Below are 12,463 nucleotides of genomic sequence, written 5' to 3'. Positions count from 1 at the left end.
AACACCAATACTGTTAAACGATGGCTTTTCCACTGTTGTCTGCTTTTAGGAATACTCTTAATAACAGGCTTCTCATTTGAGAAGTTTTTGTAGATATTCAGCAGATTCCTTTCATATATTTTTTAAGGGCATATTATACACAGGCATCATTTTTCTAGGTGCTTGGAGATGAAATGATGAACAGGAAAAATAAGAATGGATTTCACACTAGTGAGAGTACAGGTAGCGAACAGTTAAGACTTTTTTCTTACTAAGCCAAGTTAGTACCATATACACGCGAATGCTGGGTTGGATTATGGCAATATTAACAACTTCCACCTTAAATAACATAGGAAATACCTTGTTTTACTTGAACAACATTGCTGCTTTTATGTATTTTATTTAAAAGTTAGAAAATGGTAACTATTTCAGAAGTATTTTTATTCTAAATTAGTCATATATGTTGTATTTTCAAAAGCATAGATGTCCCATTGCTTCTACCAATCATCTAAGCTTATGCAGCGTGGGCAGCCAGAAATGTACCGAGAGAGGAGGATGGCCATTTTAGGTTTATATAAAGGCCGCTGCAACATAAACTCCAAAGCCCCTCCTTTTTTCTTTTTTTAAACTAATAAAAGACAGCTGCAGGTTTGCTGGGCATGGAGGAAGAATAAATGAAGGAGGGGAGGAATCTGAGGCAAGGCTGGGGCAGAGAGGAGTCTCTCTGCAGGGAGCATCAGGGGCTTCCAACCAGCGAGTCAGAGGGCAGTGTGATTTCTGGATGGGGGCAAGAGACAGGGGCTTTTCTCTCAGTGCAGCTTTTACCCGTGTGGTTTCAGGAGAGTGGAAAGTGGTACATGGGACTCATTAACCAATAACTTACCTGCAGGGTTTAGCTAAGGAGCAGTGCTGACTTGGTGGCAGTGGAGGATAGATTGGGGAAGCTGTTGCTCACTGAAATCACTGAATGCTTTGGGGTATATTCATCCTTCAGATGCCTCAACCCAGAAGGGTCAGCAGAAGACTGCTTCCAAACCCCACCTGCTAGTGCCAGGATCTCCCCTGATGGTCTCTCAGAGTAGGGAGAGGAGAACAGGAAATGGCTCTGTAGTCACTGGAGGCAGCCAACCGCCATGTTGGGGGGAAGTTCTGTGAGGGCTTATAGACAGAAGTTTCACAGATCATAGAGTGTGATTGTGAAGCATGTTTATAGGTCATACATATACAAATATAGATTTACTTTTTGAATTTTAGAAACATGTTTTAAATATTTAAACGTATCCAGGATTTCCACCTCATTTTGTTAATGTGAACCTCTTCTCTCTCCATGATCAGCTAAAAATATGAGTAAGTTCACAGAAAGAGCAACTCCAAGGACTTCTCACCCTCACAGTTTGCAGTGTGATGGAGAGCCACAGAGTCGGGGTGTCATGTGATCTAACCCTCTGCCTCTGCACTCGGTGTGGTCATGACCATCACTTTGCTGTGCCTTTGGGGCATGTGGGCTACTAACGCTCCCCTGTCATTTTGTGTCTCAGTGAGAAGTAGCTTTAATGCCACTGGAGTGGTAGGAGGACTGAATATTGCAGTCCTCCCCTGGGGGCCAGTAGCTTTGTTTAGACCATGTGTCTTTATCATTGTGATAGAGTCATTCATTTTGGGGGAACAGTACCAACTATGTTTGTCCTTTTTTTTTTTTTTTTTTAAGATTTTATTTATTTACTTGACAGAGAGGGAGGTAGAGAGAGCACAAGCAGGGGGGAGCAGCCAAGGGAGAGGGAGCCCCCAACATGGGGCTCCATCCCAGGACCTGGGATCATGACCTGAGCTGAAGGCAGACACTTAACTGACTGAGCCACCCAGGTGCCCCTGTATTTGTCCTTTTGCTTTCCATTTTCATAGGCCGGTCTTTGAGACTGAACTGGAACAACCTTAGCTGATACTATATTCCCAAGTTAAAATATTACAGCGTGGAAGCACATTTTTAGTGTCATGGCAACTGGGGGCAACCTATTGGCTTCACTTACATACAGATGTAAATATATATGTATTATAGACATAGCACATATATAAAGTACATTTCTGTCTACACATGACTGGATACGTTGCGTTTATGAGAATGCAACTAAAATTTTCACGGGTTTAGCTTTATGTTATAAAGAATTTGCAGAATTGTGACTTCAAACAAGTTATATTTTGATAATGCCATGATTCTTCTAAAAAATCACTGAACTGCATGCTTATAGAATGTAGAAATATTGAACCAACTTTGCAATGAAAAACTATTAATGAGTGAACACAGATTCTAACATGTTTATTTTGCTCTTGTTTTTAAAAGATGCAACAACATTTTGAATTTGAATACCAGACCAAAGTGGATGGTGAGATAATCCTTCATCTATACGACAAAGGAGGAATTGAGCAAACAGTTTGTATGTTGGATGGGGTATTTGCATTTATTTTACTGGATACTGCCAATAAGAAAGTGTTCCTGGGCAGAGATACTTACGGAGTCAGGCCTTTGTTTAAAGCCATGACAGAAGATGGATTTTTGGCCGTGTGTTCAGAAGCTAAAGGTAATGATAGAATTTTTCTTTAGGTTTTCATTATTGCTCTGGTTTTGTGTTGTCCTCTAGATCATATTTGCAAATCCCATGGTGGGCAATCCAAAAGTTTTCAAGTGACTGTTTCTCAGTGCTTTTAGAATAATGTCTCTAAAACTAATCTGTTCATGGGATTTCCTGGTTAAAACTTTTTAATTACTCCTCATCCCCCATAGGGGTTGTATGGCTCTGTTGAGGTCTGCTACCTTAGTGATCCATTTATGATGGGATCTGGGTCCAATCTGGTCTTTGAATTCAGTATGACAGATTACCAGGCTGACAAACTCAAATTGTAAATCATAATGAGCATTTAGATAGGCTGTTCCTATTTACAGTGTAACACTGATTTTGAATCAAAGATCATGGTGGCGTCAGGTTGGTTACTCTCTGTGAAAACCTATTGAGGAGATTTCGATTATACTATTAACACACAGTATATAATAACTAGTTAAGGGGTAGATGCCTGACTTCTTAATGTTCGACTTTAAAGTACCTCATAGTGGATCATTTTGCTTGTCAAAGGTCCAGGAACCATGGCTGTTTTCTTAAAATACCTCAGTCAAAGAAATGACTGCCAGGATATAGTAAAATGAGTAATTTCAAGTCCATCTCCTTGCTTAATGTATCATTTCTTTTTATATTTAATTTATTATAGAAAATAGATTTTCTTGATCTGAAATTTCAGCTAGGGAGAAGAAATTGAACATTGGAGATTTTCCTATTGCTTTGAACTAGAAATCAGTGTAGTCTTGCTATACATCTCTGTACCACTGTGACCTCTCTAGTAAGTAGATAATAGCATTGGGGTTAATTTTCCCTGTTTTGCTGATATAATGGACATGTGTTTATATTAAAAAGGGAAAATAAACAGGAATTTAGAGGATGGTAAGTTAATTGTGAAAGTTAGTGTGAATTGTATCTTGAGTTAAATTATCTTTTCCAATTTGTAGGTCTTGTTAACCTGAAGCACTCCACGACTCCTTTTTTAAAAGTGGAGCCATTTCTCCCGGGACACTATGAAGTTTTGGATTTAAAGCCAAATGGCAAAGTGGCCTCCGTGGAAATGGTTAAATATCATCACTGTAGAGATGAGCCTCTGCATGCCCTCTACGACAATGTGGAGAAACTCTTCCCAGGTACTAGAGCAAACGCCCACCCACCTATTCCTGACCCTTCTCCCCCAAAGGAAAAAAGAAATGATACTTTTCATGTCACTGGAATGGTTCAGGTCTGAAGAGCTATTTCCTGTTTAATTGGGAGGTGGCGCATTGGGATTTGGCAAAGTCCACGGTTGAGCACATATCATGATAGATAGAGATGATTGTGTACCTCGTTTCAGTAAATAATTCAGCCCAAGGTTTTCTGGAACTGTTTACTTTATGTGTTTATAGGTTTTGAGATAGAAACTGTGAAGAACAACCTCCGGATCCTTTTTGATAATGCCATTAAGAAACGCTTGATGACAGACAGAAGGATTGGCTGCCTTTTATCAGGTGAAGGCTGTTAAAAAGCCTGATTATATTTAATGCATATTTCAGCAAATGATTTGTAGCTATCCCTGAGGTTTTGACTATAAAATATTTACGATTTAATCTTTCTCTCCATTAGAGAATGAAAATGTTTTCTGTAAGCTGTATTCAATATTCAGTAATATAGCAATGTCTGGTTACATTGTAATTGGGATGAATGAGTTAATAAACATTCTTTAGAATAGTGTCTAGTGATTTTTTTTTTTTTTTAGCCAATTCATATACTGCAACCATTATCTTGGTTTATCTATGCTAGATTTTTTCTTTGATTAAAGTTGATTTTCACTTTATAAAACTTGGGGATTTTAAATGGTAAAACTAATCTTGGAGCTCAACAGGATTGTAAATCCTACCTGTTCCTCTCTATATAAGGCGCATAACCAGTATACTTCTGGTCTTGCTCACAGGGGGCTTAGATTCCAGTTTGGTTGCTGCCACCCTGTTAAAGCAGCTAAAAGAGGCCCGTGTTCAGTACCCTCTCCAGACGTTTGCAATTGGCATGGAAGACAGTACTGATTTACTAGCTGCTAGAAAGGTAAGACACTATCTCAGTCCATTATGTAATTAAGACAGACGTATTAGAATAAAAATCAAGCCAATAATTAATGATTCTATGCGTATGTTCCTGTATTGACACAAGTAATTATTTAAAATTAAATATATTAAAATGGAATGAAATGCCTGTTGAGTATCAACTGTGTTGTACGCTATCCTCTGGATACTTCTACCAAGGTCCGTGCAGTCCTCATAAAAACCCTAGGATAATAATTCTTTTTGAATGTAAGGACATGGTATAGTGGTTATGACTGCATGCTTGGAGCCTGACTGCTGTTTTCAAATCCTACCTCCACCATGTAATTCTTCATTTATGTAATGGGAGTAACAGTAATAGTAGTAATAGTAATGGGATAGTTTTGTGGTGAAAATGATATAATTCATATAAAGTGCATAGGCTAGGGCGCCTGGGTGGCTCAGTCGTTAAACATCTGCCTTCGGCTCGGGTCACGATCCCAGAGTCCTGGGATCGAGCCCCGCATCGGGCTCCCTGCTCCGCGGGAAGCCTGCTTCTCCCTCTCCCACTCCCCCTGCTCGTGTCCCTGCTCTCGCTCTCTCTCTCTCTCTGTCAAATAAATAAATAAAATCTTAAAAAAAAAAAAATAAAGTGCATAGGCTAGAACACAGCAAGTAGTAAGTACCTTGTAAACGTTAGCTGTTATTTTTTACAAAGCACCGTGTGTTAGGATTATGGGCAGAGGGGACGTTGTACATATATATTCAGTGTTCAGGAGACCTTGTTCCTACTCTGGAAGAACTTAGTAGAAGGAAGGAGAAAAAGCTAGAGTGCAGTTTCAAAGCAAGCTGATCAATGCTGAAAGAATCCAAAATAGCCAAAGAATAAAGGGGGGGAGCCGACATTTCCTTTAGGAATAATATTCTGAATGTCACGTAAAGCATTACTGGGGGGCCAATAGGGGACTAAGGTTAGAGTGGGGCCCTGTTGGACTAGAGAGAAAGGAGGTGGGTAACTTAGGGGTGTAGGGGGCACACTAACTGGGAGCCTCTGGACAGTCAGGTTGAAGTCTTGGAGTAGGAAGAGCTGTTGGGCTGTCTACCTCTTAGTTGAGTCCTGGCAGAGACTGGGGGAGGCCAGGAAACCTGACTGGGGGGCTGTGTGTGTGGTGACCTGGAGAATCACTTCCTCTTATTCTGCCCGGTTTGTTTTTCACTGTTGTTAACTACTGTCATGTTTCCTTCTCAAAGGCAGTTCTTTTCTTTAAATCACAAGTATGTGGATGTTTCTTAAATAATCAGGTGGCAAATCACATTGGGAGTGAACACCATGAAGTCCTCTTTAATTCTGAGGAAGGCATTCAGGTCCTGGATGAAGTCATATTTTCCTTGGAAACTTACGATATTACAACAGTTCGTGCTTCAGTAGGTAAGGTATTTTAGGATATCAGAAATATTTTTAATACTAAAAAAGTATAAGGGTTAAAAGATTATTTCAAACAACAGTTTCAAAAACAACACTTAGGAATAAATGCAAATAAGATTCCTAGGTCAGCAGTATTTTAAGACAAGACCATTTAAGAATTCCCCCAACCTATTTTGGAGGGAGAGGAATAAATACATAAGCTTCCACATTTATGGTATCATTACAGACGATCCTATACTTACCAGGGTTCCACTTAAATAATTTCCAACTTTACGATGGTGTGAAAGCAATATGCTTTCAGTAGAAACCGTACTTTGACTTTGGAATTTGGATCTTTTCCCGGGCTAGTGCCATGTGGAGGATACTCTCTCCTGAGGCTAGGTGGTGGTAGTGAGCCACAGCTCCCAGGCAGCCGGGGGATCACAAGGTTCAACAACCGAAACACTTAACAACCGCTCCGTACCCACACACCCATCCTGGTTTTCATTCTTAGGATAGTATCAACAAATTACATGAAATATTCAATATGCTATTACAGAGTAGGCTTTGTGTTAGGTGATTCTGCCCAACCGTAGGCTAATGTAAGAGTTCTGAGCCTACCTAAGGTAGGCGAGGCTAAGCTATGACATTCAGTAGGTTAGGTGAATTAAATGCATTTTTTATGTTTTCAACTTAAGTGGGTTTATCAGGACGTAAGTCAAGGGAGATCTGTATTTCCATTTCTCCAAAGAGCAGATGCATATTTTTTGCACTTCTCCCTGCCCCACCAATTACTCTGCATATAGTTTCTTGGGCTATATAAGGAAATAGATCTGTGTTGTAACAATTTCTGTAAGGAATACTCATTTTACGTGTATTTTGGTAACTATTCCATTATAGGACTTATCAGTCAGTAACTGTTAGTGCCCAGCAAGCAATACTAGTTTTGTCCTGTGGATATATACCGAAATCAGAAGTACACTCCAAATCAGACTGAAACAGTGTTGTTGAGCCTCTAACATGCTACTGGCTTAGATAGGCCTCTCTCTTAAGAGACTCAGAGTCTGATAAGCCTCCATTGCAAAGTTTAGAGCATGAGAATATTATCACAGGGCTGATATTGCCCTCGAGGGAACAGAAATTGGTTCTTGGAGGGTAACAAAATCTTAGGTATTACAGTGGTCAGTGGTCCTCCAAAGGGCCACAGTATATCCACAGATACATAGTATATCTGGCACTAATATTTCATGGAGAGGGCAATTAGGAAAAAGTGTCTAAAAAGTTTCCCTAGGTTGGCGATCGTGAAAAAAATGGTAAAGAACCAATACTGGTTTACAGGGATGGGCAGCCACAACCAATGGATATCTTTTAATAATTTACATAGTATTCTTAACCATATGTGAAATTTGGTGGATGGGGAGTGTTAGGAAAAAAAAATCTAAACTACCCAAACTCCCCACACCTATTATTTTTGTAGAATGATACTGGTATGAAGGTTAGGAATTTTTTTTTTTTTAAGATATTTGTCATTGTTCAGTTTAACAGAGTTTTAAGGTGGACATTCTTGGTCTAAAAGCACTACAATTTTAAAATCTTTGTAAAAAATTCTGGCATGATTTTGGGCTATTCCATTGCAACAGTACAACTTGCTAGATTAGGTACATTAAAATGGCTTAGAGATAAAGGGTCATTATTTTGGAAACTACTTTATTAATACAGAGTTCAATCTAAGTAAAACTCAGTAGCTTCCAAAAACCAAACAAAGGGTAGAGAGTTATGTTGACATGAACCATTTCTGTCTCTTCCAAGGTATGTACTTAGTTTCCAAGTACATTCGGAAGAACACAGATAGCGTGGTGATCTTCTCCGGAGAAGGCTCAGATGAGCTGACGCAGGGTTACATATATTTTCACAAGGTAAGCATTCTGAAATGGAGGGGCATCGGTGCTAGGCTGGGAAAAGTGAACTATTTGACTACTTGCTGTCCTCTCTTGTCACTATAGCCCTAACGCTTGAGTGTCTTGTGATGTAGATGAGGAAACCAGATCGTGTCTGCTCTGTTTTCCTTTTGGGGGAGAAAGAAGTCTTCCTGGTGTCAGATAATCTGCATTCTTCAGAGCCAGTTGAGCATGAGAATCGCTCTTCTGATATTTCTTACTACCCTGTGGCAGCATGGTTATTGCCCACGGTGTCCATTTTATTGCCTGACGCTAACCATTGGGTGTGAAGGGAGGCCTGGTGTAGCACGCAGGGACTCCCTTGGGTAGCTTTTTGTCTTACCCGCCCTTAGAGCGGGAATGTGGGAAAGACTGAGAGATAAAAACCGTTCTGTGTGCCCAAAGCAAAGCTGTTGGTATATTTGTAACTTCACCCGTTTGTTTGTAAAACAGGCTCCTTCTCCTGAAAAAGCTGAGGAGGAGAGTGAGAGGCTTCTGAAGGAACTCTACCTGTTCGACGTGCTGCGGGCAGATCGCACCACTGCTGCCCACGGGTAACCCATTAGTTTCAGAAGCAATCGTAAAGATAGCCTCAAAAGTCATAAAGCTCAACGGCGGCTTATTTCTGTCGGCTTGTTATTTGTTGCAAAATATGACTTCTTAGAGAAAACAAAGCTCGTCTCCTTCCAAGTGCTGCTGTGGCCCTGATGAGGGGACTGTCGGTTCAGACTGACTTTCTGTCTTTAAACACAGCGCCACTCTGCTGCCATCAGGATGGAGAGAGAAGGCAGATGCAGCTCTTTTTAAGACTTCTTAAGAGACGTAAAGATTATACAGCCCCACGAACCAAGTGTTGAGTGCCTGCCATCCCTGTTGGAGCCTGTGGTGACCATGGGTGGGCACGGGGCCATGAAGATCAAGAGTTTGATTGGATTCTCTGAGGCCACTTCTGGATGCCTGAAGTTGTCACTTTAGCTAGTCATGTTGGAGGATTCAAGACTCTTAGTGTGCATGATAGACAACCGACATCAAATGTTTTAGTTGCTTCTACCAAATCAAACTTAGATTGGGAAATAATAGAAGATGGTGTGGGGAATGAACTGAATCCATGGTTATTATCCTATCCATTTGTCTTAACCAGAGTCACCAGGATTCAGGAAACATTGATGCGGCCTTTGATGAAACACTGTGGATCAGTGGTTTATATTGAATGTTGTATGTAAATTAGTCATTTAGTAGTCAACAATTTTGAATTCTTACGGTTTTTAATAAGACTTGAGAGATGGGCTCACCTGGAAAAGACTTTGAGGCAGAAAGGTATAGGAAAAGTACATTCTCAGTGATCAGGTCACTCATGATTCTTGCCTTTTTCTGCTTTTTGAGATGTGCATTTATTTGTTTGTAGAAGGGAAAGTAAAATTATTGGCAGGTTGTCTCACTCCCTAGATAATAAACATCCTGTTTTGAATGAGGATTTTTGCGTTCATGCAATAGTGTAGGATAATCAGGAGGACTGCAAAGATGACTTTATCATCTTAACATTACTTAGAGGCTGGCTGAATTGCTAAGAAACTCTCAAGGAGAATCTAAATGGACAGGCACTAAATATCCATTTTGATTTAGATTTTCTTTTCCCCTTTAAGCCTTGAATTGAGAGTCCCCTTCCTGGATCATCGATTTTCTTCCTATTACTTGTCTCTGCCCCCAGATATGAGAATTCCCAAGGTAGGTGAATCAATTCAAGATAAAAAACTGTCAATTGATATTGAATATATTTGGAACTTTTACTGACGTTCCTTTGTTTTCACGTCAGAATGGGATAGAAAAACATCTCCTGAGAGAGACCTTTGAGGACTCCAACCTGATACCTAAAGACATTCTCTGGCGGCCAAAAGAAGCCTTCAGTGATGGAATAACCTCGGTTAAGAATTCCTGGTTTAGGATTTTACAGGAATATATTGAACATCAGGTATAATGTCATTAAAAATATCTTCTGGAATAGGACAATGTGTACATAGAGTTGTAATCGCTGTTCATTTTGTGTTTAGTTTAAATGTTTTGTGTGTTGGAGAAATTCTCGGTAAACAGTACGTTTGTAAGAATTTCTTAAGATTTAAATAGCATGAAGGATTATGTAGTAGCATCTAGAATGGAGAGGGCAAGGGAGGAGATTTACCCATCATCACTGACCTTCATTTGCCACATTATTGCGTACCTGCTGGGCGCCAGACATTATTAGGCATAAAAGAATAGAACACTCAGAGCCACCATCTAGTAGAGGTATTCACAAAAATGTTCCTTAAAAGTCACTGCAACTGTGTATATTTATGGTATTTTAGCATTTTCTATGTGAAGGGTGATTCAAAGGATCGCTTGGACAGTTTAGAGTCATGCCTTTCCATATCTTTGGCTGTTATCGTGAAACCACATTAAATGCAAGGGTTTCTAGGCCATTTAAAAAACCATTTTGCTTTTATGCTCTTCCAGGTTGATGACGCAATGATGGCAGTGGCGGCCCAAAAATTTCCCTTCAACACTCCTAAAACTAAAGAGGGCTATTACTACCGTCAAATCTTCGAACGCCACTACCCGGGCCGGGCCGACTGGCTGACCCATTACTGGATGCCGAGGTGGATCAACGCCACTGACCCTTCAGCCCGCACTCTGGCCCATTACAAGGCCGCTGCCAAAGCCTAGGGCTGTCTGCGCAAGTCAGTGCAAGGAAACATTCCTCTTGCAGAGAGCAGGGCCTGGGGGGCAGGAGGGGAGCGGTGAGCGTCAGCCACTCAGGCTCACTGGGCCTGAGAAAAAATAAAAGTCTTAAATCGGAACCATTGCTGTGGTCGCTTCTGCTCACACAGCCCCTTCATTAGAGGTAACTGGAAACTGGAGCGGCTTTCACTGTTCTCCCATAAGGTAGAGAGTGAGCCCAGGAAAGGGGGAAGCAGGGTGACGTTTTCAGGCAGTCACAGGTGCTGTCAGGCTGCTTTAGAAGCCTTGGGCCTTGTGCCAACGTGGCTCCCTGCCCGTCCTGGCCTCCTCTTCGTGTGGCCGCCTCCCAGCTTCCCTCTCGGTGCTTTCTGTATTCCCAGTAGCTGGCCAGGCCGCCTCCACCGTGCCGAGGCCCTCGCAGACGGCCAGGACAGCTCTATTTTACTAAATAGCAATTCTTACTTTCTTTTTGTCTGTGGAGCCAACACCTCTGCTGGAACTGTTGTTCTAGGTCAGAGGTCAGCAAGCTCTCAAGGGACAGTAGTAGTGCAGGCTTTGCAGCCCTCTGTTGGAACTGTTAGACTCTCTGGAGTGTAAAGCCATAGATAATATGCAAAGAAGCAGGGATGGCTATGTTCCAGTCAAAGTTGATCAAAGGCAGTGGGCTGGATTCGGCCTGTGGGCCCTAGTTTGTAGAGCCCTATTGTAGGGAAGCAACTCCAACCAAGCACTTCTGATCAAAGGAAAATGCATTCTAAGTGAGAAAAGAGACAGTATAACAAGGAAACATTCAGTGAATAAGTAGAAGATTCTCATTTGAATGCTCATTTGTTGTTTAGGGACAGCATTTTGAAATACATTATAAAGATGGATTCCGTTTAGTAGGAACTTTTGAAGAGGAAGGTGCTGGCGTGCAGGTCAACGTAAGAATGCTTGATGGGGGACGCCTAGGTGGCTCAGTTGGTTAAGTGTCTGCCTTCAGCTCAGTTCATGATTCCGGGGTCCTGGGATCGAGCCCCGCATTGGGCTCCTGGCTCAGTGGGGAGCCTGCTTCTCCCTCTGCCTGCCACTCCTGCTTGTGCATGCGTGCTCTGCCTCTCAAATAAAATCTTAAAAAAAAAAATGCTTGATGGGAAGAGCTAGTAGGCCTGGAGTTGAGCTGGCAAGTTGGAAGATGGGGACTGTCTGAGGTGAGAGGCCCTCACTTAATAATCTTAAAATGTCTCTAGAAAGCTGAGGAAATGTCCTGAGTTAATATTGGATGACTCAATGATAATCCTGTATTTGTAGGTGCTCCAAGCGCTCAAACCTAGCGTGATTTGGCTCCCGGCAAGCCTATCCATGGTAAAGCCGCACCCCACCAAGCTAAGGGACGCCAGGAGTGCATGGGAAACAAGGTAATAGCCGGCAGCCTACACGGCAGGATTCAGGGATGCCACAAACCACGAACTGCTAGGTCTTGAGCGTAGGAGTTTGGCCCTAGATTTTTTACTTTCGTGACCGAGCGCTGACATATACAGATACCACCTGAAAGCAGAGGCACTCCGTTCAGCCAGCTTCGTAGGCGTGACTTCAGCCCTGCAGGTTAACCCTAACTAAGCAACTCTCTGGATGTCAAACCACACACAAGCTCTACTGAAGGTTCTTGGCACGTGGTATAAAGTTAGCCTCTTCTTTTGCAACTAAGAAACGGGAGCCCCTGGGGCATATGCACGGGACTCAACGATTAGGTACCGGCCAAGCCTGTTTGCCTGGCCCGCCCTGGTATTGGTGACGCCGTGCTAAGGA

General features: G+C 41.8%; 1 protein-coding gene across 3 annotated transcripts in view; it reads left to right on the top strand.

Moving 5' to 3' along the window:
• The window catches only part of ASNS (asparagine synthetase (glutamine-hydrolyzing)), a 28,414-nt gene extending 17,623 nt beyond the window's left edge, over window positions 1-10,791 (top strand). For all 3 annotated transcript variants that reach the window (XM_035020609.1, XM_035020610.1, XM_035020611.1), the window contains 10 exons: window positions 2,318-2,555; window positions 3,533-3,718; window positions 3,974-4,075; window positions 4,519-4,646; window positions 5,924-6,050; window positions 7,836-7,942; window positions 8,417-8,517; window positions 9,607-9,688; window positions 9,777-9,932; window positions 10,451-10,791. In XM_035020609.1, the coding sequence (XP_034876500.1) occupies window positions 2,318-2,555; window positions 3,533-3,718; window positions 3,974-4,075; window positions 4,519-4,646; window positions 5,924-6,050; window positions 7,836-7,942; window positions 8,417-8,517; window positions 9,607-9,688; window positions 9,777-9,932; window positions 10,451-10,660 (1,437 nt within the window). In that variant the 3' untranslated portion in view covers window positions 10,661-10,791. The remainder of the gene's footprint in view (window positions 1-2,317; window positions 2,556-3,532; window positions 3,719-3,973; window positions 4,076-4,518; window positions 4,647-5,923; window positions 6,051-7,835; window positions 7,943-8,416; window positions 8,518-9,606; window positions 9,689-9,776; window positions 9,933-10,450) is intronic.
• The last annotated feature ends 1,672 nt before the right edge of the window (window positions 10,792-12,463 follow it).

The sequence above is a fragment of the Mirounga leonina genome, unplaced genomic scaffold (genome assembly GCF_011800145.1).
Source record: "Mirounga leonina isolate KUSES-001 unplaced genomic scaffold, KU_Mleo_1.0 Mir_174, whole genome shotgun sequence".
Classification (NCBI taxonomy): domain Eukaryota; kingdom Metazoa; phylum Chordata; class Mammalia; order Carnivora; family Phocidae; genus Mirounga; species Mirounga leonina.
This window is presented reverse-complemented; position numbering and strand designations above follow the sequence as displayed.